This window comes from Pipra filicauda, unplaced genomic scaffold (assembly GCF_003945595.2).
Source record: "Pipra filicauda isolate LSUMZ 115617 unplaced genomic scaffold, ASM394559v2 scaffold67_size6003252_pilon, whole genome shotgun sequence".
Lineage (NCBI taxonomy): Eukaryota > Metazoa > Chordata > Aves > Passeriformes > Pipridae > Pipra > Pipra filicauda.
In genome coordinates this window covers 5,537,580-5,563,329 of record NW_024104842.1, presented here as the reverse complement: position 1 = coordinate 5,563,329, position 25,750 = coordinate 5,537,580, and the positions used below count along the sequence as shown (strand labels likewise).

The 25,750-nt window shown below is 35.6% G+C and overlaps 1 protein-coding gene across 3 annotated transcripts in view; it reads right to left on the bottom strand.

Moving 5' to 3' along the window:
• Positions 1-25,750, bottom strand: part of GLRA3 (glycine receptor alpha 3) — an 87,415-nt gene that overhangs the window by 41,711 nt on the left and 19,954 nt on the right. For all 3 annotated transcript variants that reach the window (XM_027741598.2, XM_027741596.2, XM_027741597.2), the window contains exons 2-3: positions 23,975-24,102; positions 17,751-17,818 (exon numbers count right to left, since the gene is read on the bottom strand). In XM_027741598.2, coding sequence (XP_027597399.1) covers positions 17,751-17,818; positions 23,975-24,102 — 196 coding nt within the window. The remainder of the gene's footprint in view (positions 1-17,750; positions 17,819-23,974; positions 24,103-25,750) is intronic.

The window sequence follows — 25,750 nt, the reverse complement described above, 5'->3', positions numbered from 1 at the left end:
TGACTAATTTTGACTAATATATCCTTCTAAGTGAAGTTTACACTTTTCTTTTGCGTAATATAGTCAAATGATTCTTCCTTCATTTGTTATAACTCACTGTAAAATTTTAACAAGGAAATCTTACAGACTTTTGAAGAACACTGTTAAAAGTAAATGTAAGTCACTATAAGCAATATTGTTCTTGTAGGGAACTTTTTTTTTAATCTGTTAACTATAGCTCTTTCTTGTAATGAAAGCTCGTTCTCACTGCTGTACAAGAAAAGCTACTGTGTTACGGAACAGTAATTGTTTTAATTTTTACTGGTGAGATTTTCTAAAGTTACTGTCTCAGTCTTTGAAAAACATGCAACTTGACATGCTTTTTATTGCTGTCTTGGTTGGTATAATTAGACAGGATGCCCTGTGGCATGGTAGTACTTTGTGGTAATAACATCTTTCCATTTTAAATTTATGCACTGGTCGTAAACACTATGGCTGCTCTTTAGGTAACTAATTACTTTGGGTAAATTGATGCAGTTTTCTTAACTTTCCTTTACATAGCTGAAAATTTCAGACTGGACCAAAAATTATTCAGCTAATTATTTCAATATGCCTTTGATGAGAGGTCTCTAGTATAGAATCTCAAATATTTGAATTTAAGTAAGCCACTCAAATTAACAATCATTTTCCATGCAGGTTGCCAATGCCATTGCAAAATCAAAGTAGGAAAATCTTGAAATTCACACTGACATTTGAAAAATAAAACTATATATGTAATCTGAAGGATTCACTTTTATTTCCTCATGCTTAATAGTTGGAATTCAATTGTTACTGATATTATTTATGGTGAAGCCTCATCTCTAGTCGTGCCTGTTCCAAAGAATATGCAGAAGAAGGTGCAGAAAAGGATGATAGAGGAGTGGACAGGATAACCAGTTCTGTCAGAGTAGACAGGAAAAGTTGGATTTCTTTAAACTGATAATGTAAAGAACTTGAATTATGACTTAATTGATTACTTGATTGCCACTTGTAAATATATCAAAAGGTAAATACTAGAGGGTGAAAACATTTTAAATCTAAAGACAAGAATATCCTTCCCTAACTATCAATAAATTTAGGCTGAACTGAGATGGTTCCTCTTTTTGGTTATCATGCTAATAAACTGGTGATATTTTCATTGGTATGATTTATTATAGCAAATAAGGGGACTCTTTATTTTTTATTACATTTTACACTATTACTGGGTTACTGTGTACAGCATAAGAAGGACATGGAATTGTTGGAGCAAGTGCAGAAGAGGGCCATGAAGTTGATAAGAGAACTGGAGCACCTCTGCTACAGAGACAGGCTGAGAAAACTGGGGCTGTTCCGCCTGGAGAAGGGAAGGTTGTATGGAGACCTTACAGCAACCTTCCAGTGTCTGAGGGAGGCCTACAGGGAAGCCAGAGAGGGACTCTTGAACAGGAACTGTAGTGACAGGGCAAGGAGTAATGGGTACAAATTGAGAGAGGGAAAATTTAGGTTAGATACTAGGAAGAAATTTTTTACTGTGAGGGTGGTGAGACACTGGAACAGGTGGCCCAGAGAGGTTGTGGATACTCCAAACCCTGGCAGTGTTCAAAGCCAGTTTGGATAAGGCCTGGTCTAATGGGAGGAGTTCCTGCCCATGGCATGGGGTTTGGGATTTTCAAGGTCCATTCCAACCCCTTAACATTCTATGATTCCATGATTACAGGCCTGAACTGCATCTAGAATAGCGCATATGTGCTGTATGGCAGTTCAATTAGTGAGTGAAAACCAATTACAACAAGTTCCATGCTCCATCATTAACTGTAACTCATTAATCTGTCAAAGATTTACCATAGTAGCTAAAGAGAAATTAACTGTGATTTAAATCAATTGCTGAGTACTTAACTTTAATTGGCACATCAAATCTCTGTCAGAGTACAAAGGTTTGACTAATGCCAAACATGTCTGACAACATGCTTTTCTGTATGAAGAGCTGCAGGGCATTCACTACAAGAAGCAATGTAGATAGACTGTTGATTATGGTAAAGAATTTGTCTGACACAGAGAATCCTTCCTGGTGATCTGTCGTTGGATATTTCCATAGGTAGAATCTCTCTTTCCAGAACTAAGTATGACCTTATTGCTCTGACTCTGGAATTAGGAACTCATAGAGAGGCTGAGAGCAATTGCAGTACTGCACCACTCCCTCAGTAAGAGTAACTTTGTGAATTTTCCAGAACCACAATTCCTCCCTCAGAAAGCAATGTCTTCATCGATGGGCCTCGGGAGAAAGCCTTCCTCTTGCAATTTTTGTTTCCTGCGACTCCTGCAATTTTGCTGTATTAGGGAAAGTATTAAGTTCCATACACAAAGACATGGAAAACTTTCCTGTCTAGCCCTGCCTCAAATTAGTTGGCTAAGCACTTTGTTGGTGATTAGGATCTCCAGATTTCATCCCTTGAAGGCTGAGGATGAGCAGTAAGGCCTGTTCAGTTCCTGGATAAAAGCTCTAATCCTAGACTTTGAAAATTATAGGTGCTCCTACTCCCTCCGTTAAGTAGGACAGGACAGATGGTTTGGAGATTTGGGTGAGGACTAACTTGCATCTGATCTCAGGAAGCCCTAGAAAATTATTTGAGCTATTCAGAAAAGACTGTTGATGGATTTGGATTAACAGGTCCTCTAAAGAGCAAATTTTAAGGTGTGCATTAATATTTTTAATATTTTTTTCCCAATTTTTGGGGAGTTTTAGTTTGGTTTGGTTTTTCATACATTTCTGAACTACTAGATATCCTAGTGGGTGTCCTGTGAATGGTTTGGTTAAAGTTTTATTTCAATATTGCCTAATTCAGAGTTTGAGTCCAATAACTGTCCAGCAATACTCATATTGAAGTCAACAGAACTAGAACTTACTTAGAAAGAACTGGCTAAAACTAGTACTTCTGAATTGCTACCTGTAATATGAGATCTTTCAGACTCCCTTACGAAATCAAAATTCAAAGTTCAGCAAATAAATTTATACACTACTGTACCAAGTGCTCTTCCTAGGTGTGTCACCTGCTTTTCATAACCTTGGATTCTGAAGTGAAATGGCTTCTGCTAACATTCTGCCTGGGACAGATGAATGTTGCTCATTTTCTTTTCTTCTGGGATGAGTAATAGCTTATTTGCTATCACTTTGAATGGTTTGGAGGATGACAACTGTTCTGCAACTACTCCAGTTCAGTCTTTGCCTTACTAAAAGTTGTTATTCAACCCATAGATAAAAGAAGAAGAATATAGTTAGTAGTTTCTGAGAGAACTCCTTGATTTTTACTTCTTTTACTCACTTGTCTTTATTACAAAACATCCCAAATCAGTTGAATTTGACAATATAATATAATATCTAGTTATTTTCTGTAGGTCTTAGGATGAAAACATTGCAAATGAACATATTTAGTTAATTTTAGTGTTGAATTATTTTGCTAAGTTTATTTTCAGTAGCAATACCAGATTTTAGTTTCTCTGCTCACAAATAATCATCAAAAGTCAAAAGTAGTTAATATCTAGGATATTTATTCTGAAAAATATTAATTAAACATAGTACTGATATACTGTATAATAATGTTTGTCATAGTTCCTACTGCATGTCTTAGAATAATTATTAATTAAAGACTCAATATACTACTTCCATATTTAATGGCAGCTATGTGTTCCCAACTCCTAACGCATTACACTAAAATCACATTTTGCAACTTGTTCAGAATAATTGCTTTTAAAGCTTTAGCTCAGGAGCTTTACAAATGTTTACACTTTCAAGCAGTAATATAAAGGATTAGATGAAAATGGACATGACAATTACATGAACAAACAACATGCACTAAACCTCTGTCTTCATTGGTCCTTGCCAATGTCCTCAGTTGACAAAAGAGTCTGGTTTATTTTCTTGAAAAAAAATGATATGTTCCTGAAGAAGTTTTTGCTCTAACAGCAGAAGGTACTTCTTTCTAAGTGAAAATTTAAGTTCTTCTGAGATCATTAATTTGTTCCTATAATTTTTTTCTGCCGTATATTCCATGTTGTTATTAATGCCTTTTATATGTTAGCACTTAGAATATGAATGGTTTCAGTTAGTGACTGAATTGGCTAATAGTAGAAAACTTTACTGAAACATGTATTTGAAATCATTCTCTGTTTCATCTGCTCAGGGAAATACAACCAAATTAGATCCAATACAAATTTGGGAATTCCATATTAATTTTGCCTGCTGCTTTCCTTGTGTTGGTAGGCAAATATGACATTGCCTAGAATAGTGTAAATAAGGTAAAATAAAAGGTAAAATTAAACTAGCTCAAGTCCAGAAGCAGGGCTTGTTAACTGCCTCAGTTTAAACTGCTAAAATGGGCTATGAGAAGGAATACATCTGTACTTTAAACAAACTTTAAATTTATTGATATGCGCGAAATGCACCAAGAGGTCTATCAGGAAAATAATGTTGTTTTAGAGGTTTTACGATGATGCCATGGCAACACATAAAATTTAATGTGGATTTGAACTGTAGCAGTACCAAGGAGAAAGGGAACAATTTGTTTTTCTAGACAAAGACATCATCTAGTGGGACTTGAAAAGCCCTGAGATATTTTGCCTTTTGGCTGCTGGTTCAAAAAGATGCACGTCTCCTGCAATTCTGTGATATGTCTACCATCCTAGATAACCCAGGGACTCTTAAGGGATTATTATGGCCACATTACACTTGGACAACTAAATAAAACTTTAACAAATACAAATTCCATTCAGTATCCATTTGCTAACCTGTTCTTTTCATAAGGAAAATAACTTTGCGAATAGTGCACATGGGTCCAGATGAGTAACAAGGGATAAAGAAGAAATGTCAAGCTCATGGACTTCCACTAGGTCCATAATGAAGAGGGTGGAAGTAGAGGTTACTCATTGAAAAGCAAATCTAACCTTATTTTGATAGATCTCAAGTCCTGTGGTTCATAATATTACAGTAATACCAGAACAGTAGTCACAGACACAAATCTGAAATATTTTCTCCATGTTTTCCCAAGCTAGGAAACAGTCTTGTTACCCTGTAAGGTCTAGTATAAATATTTAAAAATAAAAATAAAACTATCCAAAATTAATGAGATAATTAACCAAAGTACAAATGTATACTTTGAAAACTGTTGTTACACATGTTTGTAGTATATATTATATCATTTTATCAAGACATGAAAATCATGCATTTTATATATTCAGTTTTCTGGAACTGTAGAGTAACCAGTTTCATAATATTCACAAAAATAAGGAAAAATATATTGCAATCAAGGGAACTAATAATGACTAATAATGAAAGATTAGAATCATCAAATTTTCAGTGTTCTATCTTTTCAATCCTACCAGAAGTCAAGTAGCTAAACCCTTATTCAATTTAAATCTTCTAAAAGAAGATAGAGGAACTAAAAGAAGATTGTGAGAGATCCCGCATGTTGTAGCTCACAATGTTTGCAGATGGAAAGCAGACTAGAAATCTTCTTTAGCTAATCCCGTTATGCCAGTAAATTAACTTTCATATGTTCCTATACATTTACATTATGGAAATCCGTTAACTGAAAAGGAAATCTAGTGACTGAATGAGCAGGCAATGTAAAGGCTTTTATAAAGACTTCATATTTTTTAAAACAAGGGAATAAAATCAGATTTTCCAGAAGTGCTTTTCAAAATTATTGTTTTATCATTAGAAACAGGTAAAGAAGAAATAGTGAATATCTACTTTTCCTCAGTTCTGTGTGTTCAATATATTTCCTTTCAATTCACCTGCAATATCTTCATGATTTTGATAAAGTTTTAGCTCAGTATCTGTTCACAATGCTTTGGTTTCTGACAAGAAATGCCTTGAGGAGGCAGTTGCCTTTTTTTTTTTTGGTGTTACTGTTTTGTTTTGCTTGGTTTTTTTGTTTGTTTGTTTTATTTTTGTTTTTGGGTTTTGTTTTTGTTTGGTTTTGGGATTATTTGGTTGGTTGGTTTTTTTAGTTTGTTTTTTTTTCTGGGAAAGAAAATATGGGATTAAATTTGTTCCTAGGCAGAATTAAATTTTAAGCCTTGATGCTTGCAAGTTGGGATCTTTCTGAACTGTGGAGAAGGCTACAGCTTGTTTGGGCTGAGTTAGAGTTAGTTTACCTCACAGTGGCTAGTACGAGGCTATGTTTGGACCTGTGATGAACACAGGGTTGATAATATAGAGGTTTTGTTATTTCTGAGCAGTGCTTCCACAGAGTCAAAGACTTTTCTGCTTTCCGTACTGCCATGCTGGCAAAGAGACTATGCAAAGGGGTGCATAGGAGGTTGGGAAGAGACAGAGCAAGGATAGCCAACACCCACTGACCAAAGGGATATTCTATACCATCTGGTGTCACGCTCAGTATATATGGGGGAGAGAGGGGAAGGAGTAAGGGAGACATTTGGAGTGATGATGTCTTCCCAGGTAACCGTTACACATGATGGACCTGTCTTTCCTGATGATGGCTGAACACCTGCCTGCCCATGCGAAGTAGTGAATTAATTCCTTGTTTTGATTTGCTTGCATGTGCGGCTTTTGCTTTCCCTATTAAACTGTCTTTATCTCAACTCACAATTTTTCTAGCTTTAACCCTTCCAATTCTCTCCCTGATTCCACTGATGGAGTAGTGAGAGAGTGGCTGTGTGGTACTTGTTTGCTGGCTGGGGTTAAATCATGATGAGGGATTTTTGTTGGCTTTGCAGTGCCAAAAGCACTTGGATGAAGTTGAGAAACTCAAAGCCTCTGCAAGCTGGAGCACTAGACGCGTAGGAGCAGAGAAGCTGTGAGTTGGGATTACCTGAAATTTGGAGAGTGAGAAGAAGGTGACAATCTGCACATCCCTGTTTAGAGACACCTGTCTGGTGAATTTAAATGGCAGGATTGCACTTCCTGAATAAGGTGGATAACTAGCTGAAGGGACAAAGGGAGGTACTTGGGAGTGAGAGAAGACACAGAATCCAATTTCTCTGCTGTAGGAGATGGCTGCTGCTGCTGAGATCCATGTAATAAGTGAGATTCTGAAGTCATAAGGATTATTTTGTGCAGTTGAAGAAACGAAACCGCCTGAGAGATACTGAGTTTTGTTTTTGTGTAAATTGGTATTAGAATCTAGAAGGATTTAGGAAAAGAAAAAAGAAAGAGATCTGGCACCATCGTTATATTGGCAGTCATGACATTGGACGGGGCACTAAAAATGCATATCAGACCACACTTTCTGTGATCATATTAGCTTTTAAACAAAATTAAAGCCTGATTCACAAGTCTCATAACACTTCTTGTTCTACCAGCTGCTGATGACCAGAATTGATAACATGCTGTGTATTCTCTATGGAAAAGGAAAAAGACTATGTAAAAAATGGATCCTTACAAGCTCCTTTGATAAAATATATGATTTTACTGTTTAAAGTATTATAAAATGTTTTCAACTTTTTTTTTTAATATGTGATTTAGGATATATCTCTGTACTTTGGGAATATGTATTGGTTTGTGTGGCACATTTAGGTAGTGGGATACAGGGTGGCTTCTCTGAGAAGCTGCTAGAAGCTTCCTCTATGTCCTACAGAGCCAATGCCGACTGGCTCCAGGACAGACCCTCCACTGTCCAAGGCTGAGCCAATCAGGAATGAGAGTAACACCTCTGTGATAACATATTTAAGAAGGAAAAAGAAAAACTTAGGGGTCAGATGAAATTGCAGCCAGAGAAGAGCGGAGCATGTGAACAACTCTGCAGAAGGTCAGTGCAGAAGGAGGGGCAGGAGTTGCTCCAGATGCTGGAGCTGAGGTTCCCCTGAAGCCTGTGGTGCAGACCATGGTGAGGCAGCTGTGCACCTGCAGCCCATGGAGGACCATGAGGGAGCAGAGATCCACCTGCAGCCCATGGAGGAGACCCACACTGGAGCAGGTGGATGCCCAAATGAGGCTGTGACCTTCTGGGAGGCCATTGTTGGAGCAGCATCCTGACAGGGACCTGCTGACCCATGGAGAGAGGAGCTCATGCTGGAGCAGATTTTCCTGGTAGGACTTGTGGCCCTGTGGGGGACCCACACTGGAGCAGCCTGTGCCTGAAGGACTGCATCTCTTGGAAAAATGACCCACGTTCGGTAATTTGTGTCCAACTCTCTCCTGTGGGAGGGACCCCACAGGGAGCAGGGGAAGGACTTCTCTCTCTGAGCAGTGGCAGAAACAACCTGTGATGAACTGACCTGCGCATCTCCCATCTCCCTGCGCTGATGAGGGGGAGGAGGTAGAACTTGGGAAGGAGGGAGGGGTGGGGGGGAGGTGTTTTTAAAATTTATTTTACTTCTCTTTATCCTGCTCTGATTCTGTTAATTAATTTCATTAATATCCCCACTTCAAATCTGTTTTGCCCGTGATGGTGATCAGTAAGTGATCTCTGCCTGTCCTTATCTCAGCTCATGAACCCTTCATTGTATCTTCTCTCCTCTGTCCAGTTGCAGAGGGGGGAGATAAAACAGCTTTGATAGGTACCTGGCATCCAACAAGAGTTAACTCACTACAGTCTTTTGAGATAAGGCAGTTTACTAAAGCAAAAATAGAAGTTTGCACACAGATAAGCAAAGAGGAAAATAACAAGGTGTATTCTCTACTTCCCATTAGCAAGTAGTGTTTGGCTGTTTCCCGTGAAGCAGGGCTTCAGCACATGTAGGGGCTGCTCCAGAAGGCAAACATTGTATATAACAAATGCTCTCCACTTCCTCCTCCTTTCCTTAGCTTCTATATGGTCTTTTTTTATAAGCTGATGTCATATGGTATGGAATATCCCTTTGGTTAGTATGGGTCAGCTGGCCTACTTGTGTCCCTTCCCAGGATCTTACCTACCCTCCCTGTCTCGCCCCTCAATGCGAAGGAAGAGTGGGGGAGAAGACTGTTGAGAGACAGCGCTGATGCTGTGCCAGCGCTGCTCAGCAGTAACCAAAAAAATGTTGTGTTATCAACACTTCTATGGCTACCAATGCAAAGCACAGCACTGTGAGGGCTATGGGAAAATAAACTCCATCTCAGCCAGACCCAATGAAAAGTATGAAAATTCTAAGTGTACAGCCCTTTTTCCTGCTGAGTAATTGCTTTGGCTACTGTAATTAAAAATGCACACCCGGAGTATGCATGCCCAGAGTGCATGAAGTACTGAGTACTCAAAATAAAATGAAGACGTGAGAGCAGAACAGAATTTTTAATGATAACTCAAACTTATTCAAGGAAAGAATTTCAAGGTTAATGCTTCATGTAAAATCTTTTTCCTGGGAGCTTTTCCAGCACGTATTTACTAGACTAAAGAACAGAAATTAGGAACAAAGGTGACAATCTGAAAATCCTTTGTTTTCTTAATTCAAGTTCCTTCAATGGTTTTTCTAAAGTCGACTACAGCTTCTGTTTCTGTAAAGAGTGTTCAGGTTCATGCAAAACTGAGGACAGGCTGTAGTCTTATAGTGATAGATGGGGATTTATGGACTTAACTCCTATTAGCTTTAATGGGAGTTAAGGACAAAATCCACCTATATCATGATGAGATTAACTTCCATCTCTTAAATACACATCATGAGGCAGCTACACTAAAGATATTTTTAAAAGTACTACTTTTGGCCTAGTCCTTTTATTTTATTTTTTTTTAATAATGTCTTTACACTGGTATCTGTGTTCTTATAATTTTAGGAAACATCGTGAGTTACATAATTATAACCTCAAGAGAGTTAATATTCCTGTATGATTGCAACAAAATATGAAACTTTATAAACAGCATACCTCATATGATGTGAACAGAGCTATGCAGTGATGCCACAATCTTATTTTCACATATCCTCAGATTTTCTACAGTAGTGATTGAGTAGCATGCAGCTTGCAAATTAGTTATCTCCACAGCTTTTTCTGGATAATGCTGTAATTGCTATATCAGGATATAGATTTTTAGGAGCAGCCTACCTGATAGCTGCTCTTCAAACAGGTTGAAAAGACTAATATAAAAATGTGAAAGTAAGTAAAAAAATACTGGAAGGGATAGAAATAGTGCCATGGGCTTTCATAGTGCGGTGCTATAAAAGTCATGGTTTTCCCTTTAAGTGAAAAAGAGCAGTCAGAGAAAGAAGAATCAATATAAGCAAGCATAGGGAAGTGGAAATAAGAGGTGTGAACTGTTCTCCAGCTTTGCTAGAAGATCAGCTGGCTGTAGGTAAACAAAGGATGTAAAAAGGGAGACCTCATCATAGTCTACAACTTCCTTGCGAGGAGAAGAGGAGGGGCAAACAATGATCTGTTCTCTGTGGTGACCAGTCACAGGACCTGAGGGAATGGCCTGAAGTTGTGTCAGGGGAGGTTTAGGTTGGATGTTAGAAAAAAATTCTTCACTCAGAGGGTGGTTGGGCACTGAAACAGGCTCCCCAGGGAAGTGGTCACAGCACCAAACCTGATAGAGTTCCAGATATATTTGGACGATGCTCTCAGGCACATGGGGATGGTCCTGTGCAGGACTACAAGTTGGACTCAATGATCCTCGTGGGTGCCTTCCAACTCAGCATATTCTGTGATTCTGTGATTCTGTGTAAATTTGACTAAAGGCTAAGTCTCCCTTGGAATGAGAAGATAAAGATTCTGGAAGAATCTTTTGTAAGGTTGTAAAGAAATCATTCAGGTTTTAGGCAGCACTAGAACAGGTGATGCTGCTCTTGCAGCAGCAAGAGCTTGCACTGATGATGTAGGAGGTCACTTCAGGTCTTCTGTTGCTAATAGTTGCAGTAAGTGTCTGTGGGGAAATGAAAATCTTTGTCTATAAATTGAGCTGTTCAGCTTTCTGTATTGTACAAAGTGCATTGTAAAATCTTTAAGAATGCTTGTTAAAATGGACCAGAGAGAACAACAAAATTGTTAGTCCTAGCGTGTCTGGAGGAGCCCATATTCACCTGTTCTGGTAAATATTTATCTATTTTAGATGAAACAGAACTATTACTTGTAGGCTTAGAGTACTAAGGCGACTGTAGGCCTGGATTCAGTTTTTTCTTCAAATGAGGTTAAAAAAAATTCTGATTTATCTTCTTCCAAAAAAAACTTTGAAATAAATGATAGGTCACAACCACACACATGAACCCATATTACAAATCAAAACAATTGGAATAGGAATTTTAGTACTTCATTCTGCATTAAAGGCATCTGCTTTCACAAAAGGACCACACCTTTATACTGTTTGTTATACGATCGCACTCAGTGAAAACTGTCATTTTGAAATTCTGCTTTACTGTAGATACTTGTTATTATATTTTCAGATCTATGAATTGTTCATGCACAGAATATAGTCCTTTTCAGTTCTTGATTCACTTTTAAATGTTCATTAATACTGCAAATGCACACTAACAGCTGAGATCCTCTGCAACAGTTCATTCATCTAAAGGTATTGAAAATGTACAAAAATTTTTCTAGCAGTTTTTCATCATTACAGTATCATTTATTCTTGATTGGAACTTGACAGTTAGTCTAGAGATTTGACTGCATGATATAATTTCTTTTCATAAAAGAAATTTCAATTCTTCATAAATTGTTGAAATGTTATCTAGAAATGTCTGGAAAACAAAACCCTGCTGTTTTTCTTTTTTTTTTCCTCAGGCAAATGCACTCTGGTATTAGGTAAGTTTGACTATATCTCTAGAGCTTTCAGCAGAATTTGGCCTCAGGATGCTATAAAAATAAACCTTAGTCTTAAATTGGTTTATTGGAGTTTTACTGCTATAAACAGGAAAGATTAACCTAATGTTTAACAGGGCAAGTTTATTTGTTCATTTTTTACTGATGTGTCAATTCATAGTTTATGTTTCTGGTTTTTTTTGATATATCCATGTTTAATAAACTGGTTTTCAAGCAAAGGAAATATGTGCAAACCATCCCTGTAACTGAGTCTTTTTTTGAAGCAACATGAACACACTCTATTAACCAAGAAATGAACACTAATGGTCCCTAATAACTCACTGGAGAGTTACTTCTGAAAACAGTTTAAAAACCACTGTCTTGAGAGGCCAGAAAGAGAATTCTGCTACCAGTTTCTGCAACAGCCATCAACTTCAGTGAAGGCAAAGCATCTGATGATTTTTAAAAATCTGCTTAATCAGCCATTTTTGCTAGTCCATGCCTAAATCAAACATAAGAGTCCAAACTCTTTGTTTCAGTGCAGAGCTCATTTGCTGCCCAAATTCCAGTAATTTAATTCTGGAATTATTCAGTCCAAACATTGTCTATTTTTTTTTCTGAATCATTTATAAACCATCAAAAGAATCCAAAAGAAAAATTGATATTTCTCTTACTTTTTCAGAGTCATCAAAAGAGCCTAAAAGGCTGGAGTTATTTCCTGAGAAAAAACTCAGAGATACCAGGAAAGAATACAGGGATATCCTCATTTTATAACATAGAAAGAGATTAGGAAAGGTATAGAATAGTACGATCATTTTCATAAGATTCACAGAGACCAGTGGATAAACACAGTGATATTCTTTGTCCTCACTTCTGACTTACATAAGGACAATTTTCAGTGTTAGTAGGAAAACAGATTTCCCTAGATTTGGAAATTCAGCTATTGGTACTTGATAATTATGATATGTTTTATCATCTGTATTAGCCTCTTCTATGTGTAGCATCACTCAACCTACCCATTAGCTGCACTATCACAGCTTATCAGCAAATCAGATACCTGACTGTAATGTTTTTATGCAAAACTTCAAATTGATCTCATTTTAAATAGGTACCTGACTCAACTTGTGTTAGTAATATGCAATGTGCACCCTTGGTCAGCTATTCCAAGCAGTTGGTACCATGTCACACCCTGTAACTTGGTGAGATGGATGGGAGATGGTTGTGCTACCTTTGCCTAGCATTTTCTTGTTTCTCTCTGCTTCATTATGCTGTTGTGCTGTTATACAACCAGCATTTCACTTGGTATCTTCCACCACACAGTATCTGAATTCCAAGATTCCCTTCTAAAAAGTTATCCTAGACTAAAAGTGTCAGAGCAGAAGTGCACAAAAAATGTTTTCCATTGCTGCTTGTAAAACCAATCAGTATAGGAATTATTATTTTTTTAAATTAAAATAAAAATTATGCTATTTGATAATTCGTATGTTGTATATATCATAATGTGCTTTTCCAAGCATACTTTGATTGCACCCTAGAGAATTTCCTTATAATATGAAATAAATGCTGTATCTCAGGAGGGTGATATGATATCTCTGCTTAGAATGCAGATTCAGCAGAGGGATTTGCATGGATTAGTCTGGACATGTAACAGACTGAACAGCTGCAGACCCACTAGAATTTGTAAAACCTCTGTCTAGTCCTGACTCTGACCCAGGATCAGGGTGGCAGAGGCAAGTTTATGAAAAATAAAGAATGTTAAACAAGCTGTCTTCCACACTTGTACAAGAAAAATCAAGTTTTCTGTGTTGTGATAGAAGGGAGTTAATTGACAAATAGGGGGAAAAAAAGATTTTTTTTTCAATTTTGAAACTGTAAAGTGGCCTTTATAGCAAGGCCTCACTTTCACTCATCTGAGATAAAAACCATAGATATTTCTTCCTGCCACATCAATATTGACACATTGCTATACAGATTTTTTCAGTGTATTTTCACCAAAGAAAGGCATATATTTTAATGTATTTGAGACAATCAACTAAGTGATTAATCTGAAGAAAAATATTTGGTGAAACTCTTCAGCATTAAGGTGTGTAATATATGCAAGTGAACACCTCTTCCAAGCACTCTATTGAGATAGAACCTAGAGTAGGTACAATAGAACATAAACAGAAATGCTCACTTGAAAGAAAGATGAAGCTAAAGAAATTAGAGACCGTAATTACTCCTGAGAGTAATTACGACTGCATAAAAATGGATTAATGTGGTTTAAAAGCACATTTTATTTGTAAATGCAAGACAATATCATTAGCAGTGGGAATAGAGAAAGATCTATCACATGCTTCCTATCAACATTCAGTTCTTTTCAGACTGAACCAAGAAATACCTATGAGCAAAAACACGGCAAGACCAAATAAGAGACATATGGTTTTCAATGTGTTAATTGTCTGAGCCCTTGTCATTTGCCATTAGGTCTCTCAGTGAGCTTCCCTTTCAACACACTTTTAGCATATGCATTATGCTAATATTAACACACACTTAGTAAAAATTGCTGTAAACCTACATTAAGATCAGCATTATACCTGACCTTTAAAACTCAGAAAACCTTGAGCAAATCTGTCAGTCATATCTACTAAAATAAAAGCAGACTTTTTGGTATGGCCTACTATCACCCAATAGCCAAACTGTCCTGTAGCCTTTGTTTCTTGTATTCAGTATTTCGACTCTTTTCAGTATTTTTGACTCTATTCGGCATTTGTAGCTGAAAATGTTGGCACTGATATTACTCTTACCCTGTAAGACTGAATAATCTGTTCTCGATTTTGTTGTTGTTGGTAATTGCCAACAATATATACCAGACTGCTCTTAATGATCAGGAAGTCTTTTAGCTTTAGAAGGTACAATGCAAATACAAGCTGAGTACCATTGAGACATGCACAGAACTGATACTACCATTCAGTTCAATAACACAGAAAGATTGGTGAGGTTAGATCATAAATGGTGCCAATAACAGAAGTTTGTTTAAGAGGATTTTCAATTATATGGTTCATTTTTTTTTTCTGCCTCCTCAGAGCATACATGACACAAACTAAATTCCTCATATGATCACTTTAAGTTATGTAGGTTCAAGTAGAATCACAGCTTCCTAGCAAGAGGTGACATGTCTTTTCCCTGCTATGAACCATCTGATCTCTCTTTTGAGACAAAGAAAGAGAACATGAAATAACTGTAACCCATATCTAAAGCAAGTGAAAGAAATGCAAAAAAAAAAAAACAACAAACCCAAGCCCCCAAAAACAAGAAAAGAAAGAACCAGTTTACCGAGTTAACAAGCTGTAAGCCAAATTAAGATACTTTTTGGGATTCTCTGTCTCTCCTGAGCTGTTAGACCAGGTGTGGATGAATTTAAGAGAATCTGCTTGCCTGAGAGACGGACAGTGCAGTTCCTACTGCGCACTGACAGACTCCTTGACCTCAGTGAGAGCTATTAAGCCTGGTAATGTGAAGTTGGCACCGAGCTACTTTGCAACTGCTGCGGGTTTTTTTAACCCCTTGTTTTTCTGTGACTGTTTACTCTGTTATATGCATCCGGGGCAGCAGAGGGAGCTCAAAGATTTTGGTCATCAGCAAGGGCACCGGAGACGCAAGGAGAGAGATTGACAGTGCCAAGGGCAATTACAGTGACAGCGAAGGTCATGCCTCGATGTATTCATATTTCTTTAAAGCTAGGAGATTATACGCATATCCCATTATTAGCTGTTTTAAATGCAAGGTATCACTTAGTGGCCAGGTTTTATTTTGCACCTGCTGCTTACTTAGCCTGTTCTGTTTACAGTTTGGAAAAGAAATATTTATCAAGAATATAAAAGCCCTTTTTGAGTCTAAAAAATTGTTCTAATGAGTCGTATGCATAAAGATTTATAACAGATATTGAGACATAGGTACCTGAATTTTAAGGGCTACAGTAAATAAAACTGATAAAATAGTGCCAATTGTTGAAACACTGAACTTCTGTTAAACCATGAAGAAATTCAGTTTGTAAAATAATGCAAAATGATTTTCATTGTCATTTTAAGATATATTTTAAGATAGGTTTTAATGTTTTTTAAAAGTTCACCTTCAGTGTTGGGGAGAAGTAAAGCTAATAAAACATGCAATTAAAAGTCCTATTTAGACAAAAGCATTTGTTCTTCTGCAAAGCAAGATCTGAGTCTCTGGGAGGTCAACAGCTGCTGACAATAAGCAGAAGTCTGTTTTGAAGTGCATCAGTGAATACATTATAAACAGAATACAAGCATCATGAAGGTCAAGGTTGTGCTTAAGTGCCCAGTTTTTCAATACATATAATCAAGAGAATGAAAAGCCTTGTGGTTCTGACCAGGTTTGGTATTTCCTATAAAGTACTAACTGGAACTATTTGTTACAGGTCGGGTCATTATCTATCTTGACTGTTTTAATTTGCTTTCAAGGCAACACAGTACAGAAGGTAGTTTCATTGTAAAATAGATGTATTGAACTAACTTACTAAGTTGCACTGAAAGGAAATGTTTATAATTCTCTGGTTTTGGAGAGAAAATACACTTCAGATGTGAACTCAGCCATTCTCTTCCCAAATTCAGGACAATTTTTCTGTGGTAACAACTCCAATTTTCTAGATATCCTTTAAATAATGATGTAGTGGCTGGATCTTGGCACTTTATTGACCCCATGGTCTGTCTCCTGTTTTGGATGAAATTCACTCATCCAGGCATCATAAAGTAGCTGTTGAACACTATTCTAATAATGTGGGTATTGCTTAATCCTCTGATTGAACCTGAATAAATCTCTTTAGATGCCACGTCAATCTGTTTAGGATTTGCAATCTGGAAAGGCCCCCAGATACAAATTAAAGTAATTTTTCTAACTGGAAAAAAATCATCTACCTCTCTCACTAACCTCTACTACTATGTTCCAAGGTGGGTAAAGATCAGGCAGTTGTTAATATCACCTTGGAGATAGGGGGCATAAATATTTCACTTTATGGATTTGTCCTATTTTTTTCTTAACTAGAGGTCCTTGGTTACATTAGGGTGGGGTTTTTTTGTTTGCCTGTTTGGAGGGGTTTTTTTGGGTTATTTTGGAGGTTTTTTTTACTATATCAATTACTTTTAGTCTCTGTTCGGTCATTCCAAGTACAACTCGGAAACTACAGGGATTTCAGAGTATTTACTATATTTAGATCTTACAACCTACACAGTTCTGTCATTTCCCTGTATTTTAACTCTCTCTGTCCCCAAATTACTATGTAACTGGTTTCAAAGGGGTATTTTTGCCTTTCTTCAAAAAAATGTGAAGCCATTGTATAGAAAAAGAATGTATGTATGTCCTCTCTAACCAAATTTTAATGATTAATTCTGTGCTCCAAGTTATTAGCATATGTGTTTCTCATGTTAAATGAGATTATCCTAGGGTTTTTTGTCAGTTCACAGTTCAATATCTAGTTTTACTACCTTTACACTTTGACATTTTTTTCTCCTTATTTTCTTAAACTTTCCAATCTTTTTTTACTCTATCATATGCCTTTCTTTACTAGACAAATTATAAGTGTATGTACAAAAGCATGCAATCCATTTATATTTACCCAAATTTTATATACCAGTTCAAAGTTTTACTTATTCTATTATCTCTGTGCAATAGCTCTATGGAAGAAAGATTTTTAAATAAAATATACATCTCCATATTCACTGTATTAAATGAAATTATAAAATACTATGAACAAAGCAACAATGCATTGGCATTTTTGAGATTAGAAAAGTGATACACTATAGAAATTATAGAACTCTAATAATTATTTCATTGCAACTATAAAATAAAACTTATAGAGAAGTTTAAAGAAAAACCCCAACTCTTGGCTTTACTTTTACTTCTGTGTGATGGTATAAAGATGGATTTTTTGTTAGAAAAAAATCAATTGCCAAATTAGATTTTCTCACTTTCTGTTCTCAGAAGTGGATTTCCTTCTTTGTTTCGTTCTGGGTGAAGAGAAGCCCTAGCTAGCTTTAGAGCTTCTGGAACATCTTTAAGTCAAATTTTAAACATTGATTAAGTTAAAATATCTTACCATGGTTGTCTCTGCAATGGACCCAAAGCTGTTTATAAATATGTTGCATGTGACATTAACTGGAGGACCTGCAAAAGAGAAAAAACATCAGTCCTTATTCCAGAATTTTTGCTTATTGAGTGACTGTAAAATATAAACCATTATGAAACAATGGTTGCTGACTTAGGAGGAAATAATGCAACATTCCCAACTTATTTAATACACAATTGAATTGAATGGTTTCTAATAATTTTCCTTTCAATTTTTCTCAAAGGTACACTACTTGACTGGTCAGTTTTAGAAATTAAAAAAAAAGACAGAGAGAAAATTCACTATAAACTTGCACAGATGGTTCTATGCAAAAAAAAAAAAAAAAGCGGCATCCAATTTGAAATATATAGTAAAAATATTTTTATGTGTGTTTCAGTGAGAATGCACATCACTTCTCACAACAATTCAGGGGAAAAGTGACTTTCTTCACTCAAGGCAGCTGGTATCTTTAATGTTACTTGTCATCATTGGGAAAAGAAATGCATTAATGCTGCTCTTATCTCTACTGCTTACAGGAAAATTATTTAGATTCTATTCCCCTTTCTCTTAAAATCACACACACAATGGTTAAAAGTTCATTTAAACTCAATTCTCTGCTACCATGGGTCTTCAGTCAACTGTTGTTCTGTCTTATCTTGCATTTTGAAGTATCAGTAGTGGCAGAGCAGTCATTATGATAACTGAACAATGAATCGCCTCTTCGTGGAAAAGAGTTTAAATTATTTTTTTAAAGTCTCTTTAAAAACATCACTGTGGGAGAACATGCTAATTTCTTCATTATTTCTTATAAATTTCAGTCTGCATACAACAGAAACAAGGTTTTTCCATCACAAGATGTCTTTGTTACCTTCCTGCAACTCAATATTCTTAAATCAATAATCCAGTTTAGCATTGGAAAACCTGAATTCTTTTTGTAGTTGTAAGCAGTCACTAACAATGAAAGATCTGTATCTGGAATTTGAGGACTGGTCTTACAAATTTTGATGCAATATTTCTTTTTTAGGGTGTCTGAAGTAAGAAACTATTCTGCCTCTACTGGTGGTTTGCAACTAGCAAAATCTAACTTGATATTAAATACTTGAAATATCAGAATGTCCATTGAAAATTCTGCCAGCATGACACTCCTTGAAATATCCACCTTTCTTTCCTCAAGGTAATAAACGTTTTGAAGTGCTGTATAGCAATTGCAACAAAACATTTCTACATGTACTTCAGTCTTTGTAAAACACAAGACTACACCTATGGAACAGAATTCTCAGGTAAGGAGGTAGCACTTGCAGTCACTTCCAAAGTTGGTTAATTATTTAGAGTCGTTCAGCATATACAGTACCTCTTAGAACTCAGTAGAAGCTTTACATGCACAACCCCTGGAAAGGATCAAGGAAAAAAGAAAAAGCAGGGAAAATGAACAGTGTCATGAAAAACTGTCAGGGAGAAAATTGTACTTCCTGCTAATATTAGTTAATTTGTTTGCAAGGCAGCTTTCCTTTCAAACACTTCCATGTTGTACTACTTGCCATCATTTCAAATTTGATGTGATACTATTTTGTTTAAAATAGTACTATGCTTTAAATATAAGTTGGCTGTATCAACATAGCTGCTTTTACTAAAAAAAAGTCCTAAATAATTACAGCACTGAAGCTTAATTTCAAAAGCAGCATTGCAATAAAATAGTTAATATCTAGTTAAAAGGAGCACAAAAATAGAAGCTAAAAGTAGCTTGCAAATGGCTTAGAGATAATTTAAAGATAGTATGCTGTGAGTGAAAATGAACTTCGCAAAATATGGTCAAAAAGAAGCCCAAATGGAAGCTGTAAAAGCTGAAAGTCATATTCAAACACAGGAACTCAGACAAGTTGAAATAGATTAAAGAGAGGGAGAAAAGAAATAGAGTGAAACTCACTAGAGACGGAAAAGCTAACAATGATAGCTACCCACAAGGCATTAAAAATAGAATCCTGCCAAGATCTGGAAGGTGAGAGATGATGATTAAGGTATAAAAGTATCCATGAAAGTGCAGAAGGTCAGAGCAGCAAAGTAAACGAAGTCTTTGTAGCAGCATTTGTCTCCGATTGCCAGCTGTGTCAAATACTAGAGGCATTCTGATGGAAAATTTGTACGAGGACTGTAGAAGACATTCCAGACTAAGTGAACAGAAACAAACTGTCAGGGTGAGGTGATATAAATCCAGACATGATAAAAATCTTTTGAAAATTGTGGAAATACAAATCACTGTGAGTCAGCTATCACCTGTATCAATTTTGAAATCAGTGGAAATGTGTACCATGTCCAGCAAGTATATCTTGAATTAAAAAAAACCAAAACTTCAGGTACGATGGTGGATGACATTGACAAAGAACTTTATGCCTGTAAACCTGACCTCTGTACCTGCCAAACAGATAGAAATAAGGAGAACTTTTATGATTAAGATATATAGATTAATATTATCTATAAACAAGAGATATAAATTAATATTATTATATATCTTTATTGTATATTATTGTTATCACACCACCAAGCCTGTCTGAGTCCAAGAAGTGCTTGGATGATGCTCTCAGGCAGATGGTGTGATTCTTGGGACATCCTGTACAGGGCTAGGAGTTGGACTCCATGATCCTGATGAGTCCCTTCCAACTCAGAATGTTCTGTGATTCTGTGATTATTCTATGATTATTTTTTGCTGAAATAGCATATCTCAGATCTGCTGAAGCCCTCTGAAGGAGCTGTTGAGGATGTGGACAAAATCAATCTCATTAAACAAATATTAATTTTAATTCTAATAAATACTTTAAGGAGTTTATTTGGAGCTTTGAAACTTTTCAACGTAATATTTTGTCAGAGGTTTTTAAGAATATTAGTTTTGATGAAATGAGAGGCAGTTCTCTCATAGGCTTTTTTCTTTAAATTTTTTTAATATTAGGAATAAACAGCCATTTTTCAAAGTTCAAGGTGATTGCTGATGAGCTACTGCACTGAACCTCTGTAGTTCAATATTGATGAGTAAGAAGATACAGCAATACAATATTGCTTGTGATATAAGATTGTTTAGCATGGTTGTGTATAAAGCTGACTGCAAGGAGGTGCAGAAAAATCACAAAATACTGAACTATTAAGTTATAAAATGTTTGATGAAATTCATTGTCAGTCAAATACCAGTTGATCCTTACTATTCATTCCTGCTGGTGGGCTCCAAGTTAATGGCTTCCATACAGTAAAGAGAGGCTACATTAGTTATGGATGGTTCTCTCTAAGCATGCTTTATATTCAATAAAGATAGGATAATGCAAAGAATTACATAAAAATGGTCTACCATACAAATAGATCATGAACTTCCATCTTGATTACTTCAAATTTTCTTCTTTGTCTGCCTCATAAGGATATATTAGGAAGAAAGACATCAAAAAGTCAAAAGGATCAAAAATTCTATGACAAGCTGCCGCACAAAGCCAGCTTAAGAAGAACAGGACCCTTCACACTGGAAAAGGTATACAGTAGGGAGTAATATGTAAATATAAAAATCTGTAAAGATGAAAAGGAAGTAATACTTCTCCTCCATTTCTCAGTATGTCACATGGCAATAAAATCAGTAAAATAGTCACCCAATTAAAAGCAAGCAAAAAATGATACTTTCCAATATTCCAAAACACAAAGGTTTTATTGACAGAAAATAACAAAAAGACCAAAAGTATAAACAGCTTCCAGAAGTGATCAGAAGAACATATGCAACTAAATTACTTTTATTTTTCAATTAATTCCTGGCTAATTACTGCTGAATAATGTTTGTCAATACGAGGGCAAGTAACACTTTACATTTTCCTCTGTAAAGCCCCAATATTTCAATAGTACAATTTGGCCTGTATAGATTTAAAAATATTCTATACTCCTGTGTCAATTTAACTCCAAGTATCTTGATGCCATGACATTTTCTACGCACGGGTTACATAATTGTGTTCAAATTTTGAAAGGCAATGAAGTATTTCCCATATTTGCAGGAACGGTTACAGTCTGCAGTGTAGAAACCAAGAGAAGCATCTTTCTATAGGTTTGATGTAAGGGGAAAAAAAAGGTTAGAACTGGAACAAAGATTTTACAAGAGTTCTTAATATTCTGTTTTATTCCATAGCTGAATAAATACTAAGTCATCTCTATTATTTTTGTGGAACAAGCACTTATATGCAGAATTCCTTATGCAAAAGCAGAGCATTCAGACAAAATATATAATTATGTGTTCTTGACTAAGGTTCATTATTACTAAAATTGGTAGCTAAAATCTTGTGTACATAGGAATTTTACTGGAAGTGAAGATTATTTAAAATGATTGTTTGAATTCTCTTATTAGTACTCATCCTCTTTCCTTAAAACTGTTTCTAGATTATAAACTCAAACCCAGCACTTGTTCTAGCAGTAGTACAACTAACCAGAAAGTGGCAAAGTCACTTAAGGAAATACTTATTCTTAGTGGTAGATCTGAATCATTCTGGGCAGATTTATTCAAACCACATAGCTGTCTAGAAGATTTAGAATGTGCACTATTTGAAAAAGTACAATGTCAAATTAGGTTTTGTCTCTTTAAATTGCAATAGTTACAAAACAAGGCTCTAAGTCCTTTGAATTATACTTTCAAGAACTACTTCATTGAATTTGCTAATCTCTAAACCATCTACCTATTCTTCACTGCAGCCTCATCAGAAGATTGTCACTGCATGCTGTCCAGGTCAAACTACACAATCCAATTCCCAAATCAACTAGAGATGTGTTTGAAATTTCAGTGCATGTTTATAATTTTCTGAGAAATGTCAGATCATTAACTTAAAAAAAGCGAGGCATTTCCAGCTGCAGGAAATCCTGGGTAATAAGTTTATATATACAGGACCAAATGTTTATGGTTTATTGGTGAGGAAGTAATTTGGCAGATCGCTTGCATGGTCCTTGTGAATCAGACTGGGTGAATTGTGGCAAAACCACCATATAGCAGTGGCTTTAGAGTCAAAATAACTTAAGTTTCTGGGACTTAGAGATGTCAAAAATTATAACATTTGTTGCTGAATAAGAATGAAGATGGAAAGGCAGTGACAGATGAATTACAGGAGAAAGGACTGTCAGCGTGAAGGAAAATTTTTGTAGTAAACATGACCTGCTTTGTAGTGAAATGTTAGAGCTAAGAGAATCTCTTGGACTCAGGAAGATAGGCATAGGAGGAAGCAGCTAAGGCAGAGTAAGAATAACATAGTTTTTAATTACAATAACTTTATTCTTTCAAAACACTATTTATGTAAATATTCTGGATAATTTAAAGACTGATAGTTTGTTTAAAGTTTCAGTAATAGAGTTAAATATGGTTCCACTATATTATTGGAACTCCTTGTTTTCAAAAAACAACTTTCCAGACTGTGAAAGCTAGAATGGGTGGTGTTTGTCCATAAAAAACTTTGTATATTCATATAAAAATATAGTTTGTGTACTCGCTCATTAAATATTCTACTTTAGCCTGCCTGAGTCTGGATAATATGATTTATGCTAAGACCCTTGGAAGATGTAATGATTTCATTTGCAAACTTTGGACTTTCAGTCTTCTTTGAATCTCCTTTGTCTTCTTCGAATGCCAGGAGAAACTGCAGGTGTTGAGAACTTGCAGTTTCAGTGGAGAACTGAGAACCGGGAAACGAACAAGAGGAAAGATGGTGTCTTTGGCATTTCAAAGCACAAGTGGGGCACAGGAGTAAAGAATCTAATTTGGTGATAGAATTGATAACTAAGATAAGCTCTCTTGAGTTTGACTCTGATGGTCAAGTCCTTAATACACTCTTCCTTTTAGTTAGAACCAGGCAGATATGAAGATTTGGCTTATATTTCACAGAACTTTCTTTCTGGACTGTTTCAGGCTATGGTAGTCCAAGGCGGCAATCTGAACCCATTAGCAAGCATTTCAGGAAAGAAATCAACAAACCATATTAGACAATTCAAATCTAATGATAAGCTAAATTTACAAAGGGCCTGTAATTGGGCAACTGTGAAAGTGACAGGGATAGAGTGTATTATTACTAAAATGAACTGTCATATATACAAAACAAAGGCAAAAGAAGGCACCTTTTAATTTTTTTCAGTGAATGTACTTTTTTGTTTTCGTATTTGTTCCAGAAATTGCATTTGTGTGAGCAATAAAAAAAAACCTGAAAGCTTAGTTTTGAAATTACCTTTGAAATTTGGTCTGATCCTTGCATCGTAGCCTGACATCCTACCCATTAGCTTATCCAGGAAATCCGATGGTGACATTGGCATGCTACGAGATCTTGCACTGTCCGTTTCCTTTGTGGCTACCAAGCTAACAGTAAGAAAAAACAAACAAACAAACAAAACATTTGTTAGAAATTTTGTTAGGGAAACTTTAATTTTGTGTAGTCAATCATAGTTCATTTTATATGAACAGGAAAACAACAAACTTTTATTTTACTAAGCTGAATAGTTATAGCTTGCTGTTAATTCTTCCTCAGAACTTCTGTAGATGAGTAACACTTTCAGTCAACAGCTATCAATCCATTATCACAGAGTTAAATAATGTCATCTACAAAAATAGCTGGGTATGTGGAATGTCATATTTCGGAGTCTATTCTAGGACTGGTCTGTTTAAGCAGGTGTGGTGTAATAGAAACTTAGGTCAGGAAAAAAAAAGTAAGTATTTCGAACAGAATAGTACTAATATCATCAGTTTTTGTTTTATTTTGATATTTAAACATAATAAAACATATCAAACAGTCTCTTGGCAGATGGTATTCTTTACATTGTCTTAGAGTTTTGTTTTCTGTTAAAACAAAAGTGACTGCTACAGTGGGAAAAAAACCCCAATGTCTTACTGAAGGAACTATTTTAGGGCCACATGACAAATGTCATCTCCTATAGCCATGTCTTCATATGCATGCAAAACTCCCACTGACATTGTAAAGTGTACTCTGCAGAAGAGTATTGGCATTGTGATCAGCCATGTGGACCCAAAGAAAAAGTCTTTATTACCATGAAACTCTTACTCGACTGCTGTCCAACAATTGGAAAAACAATAGTCAGTAAATATATACATAAATAAAATATTGAGTAACACTGAGATACACAATGCAACTAAAACGATTTGTGGCTTTTGGAATCTCAAAAAAGATGAGGAAATTTGACTGTTTGTGCTGAATTCTAGTAAAAAAATCTGTTTCAGAAGGATTTGAATCTCTTTTACTTTCACTACATTGTCTCTATGCCAATTCACTCTTTTAGAAGTGCTTAGATATGCCTTTGTTTAGAAGTAAACACAGGGAATACTTAAAACACTTAGGAATTTTCTAACTCATAAAAAAGCTACACTAAACTTGGATTGTTAACAATGGGTGGAGTTTCAAAATGGAAAAATTCAATACGGGTATGTATGTATGTAGATGCCATGTGGAGGGCAGACTGTGAATGTAATTTTTTTTCTTCTCAAGACTGTGACTCACAATGTAAAAAGTTACACTTTTATGGCAAATTCCATTTAGAAGGTCTACTAAAATTTTAATCAAGTGTGGAATTTGGATTTAATATCTTAAATAAAAATTATTTCATATTAGGTCTTAACTGTTACAAATTTGAACACACACCAAATATGAACATAGAAACCTCTAGAATGCTGTGGTTTACTCATATAATAATTAAAACTGGAAATTAAGTCTTAATTGTAATATTAAATGAAATCAGAAAGATAAAATTGATCCTTCTGTTTATTTGCTTATCTATTGTTTATTCTATTCTATGTGTAAGTTTATTTGTATATTTCAAAATTATTAATAAATTTCTAAATTGTTCTGAATACCTTGGTATCTGCTTCAGTAAAAATATTTCTTTACCCTCCTTCAGAAGCTAACCTAGTTTGTTTTCTTCCCATAGCTGGAGAATGTATTTCCTTTTCTGAGGAAGTAATGAGTCAACATATTTTTTATAATTTAATTTGAAAT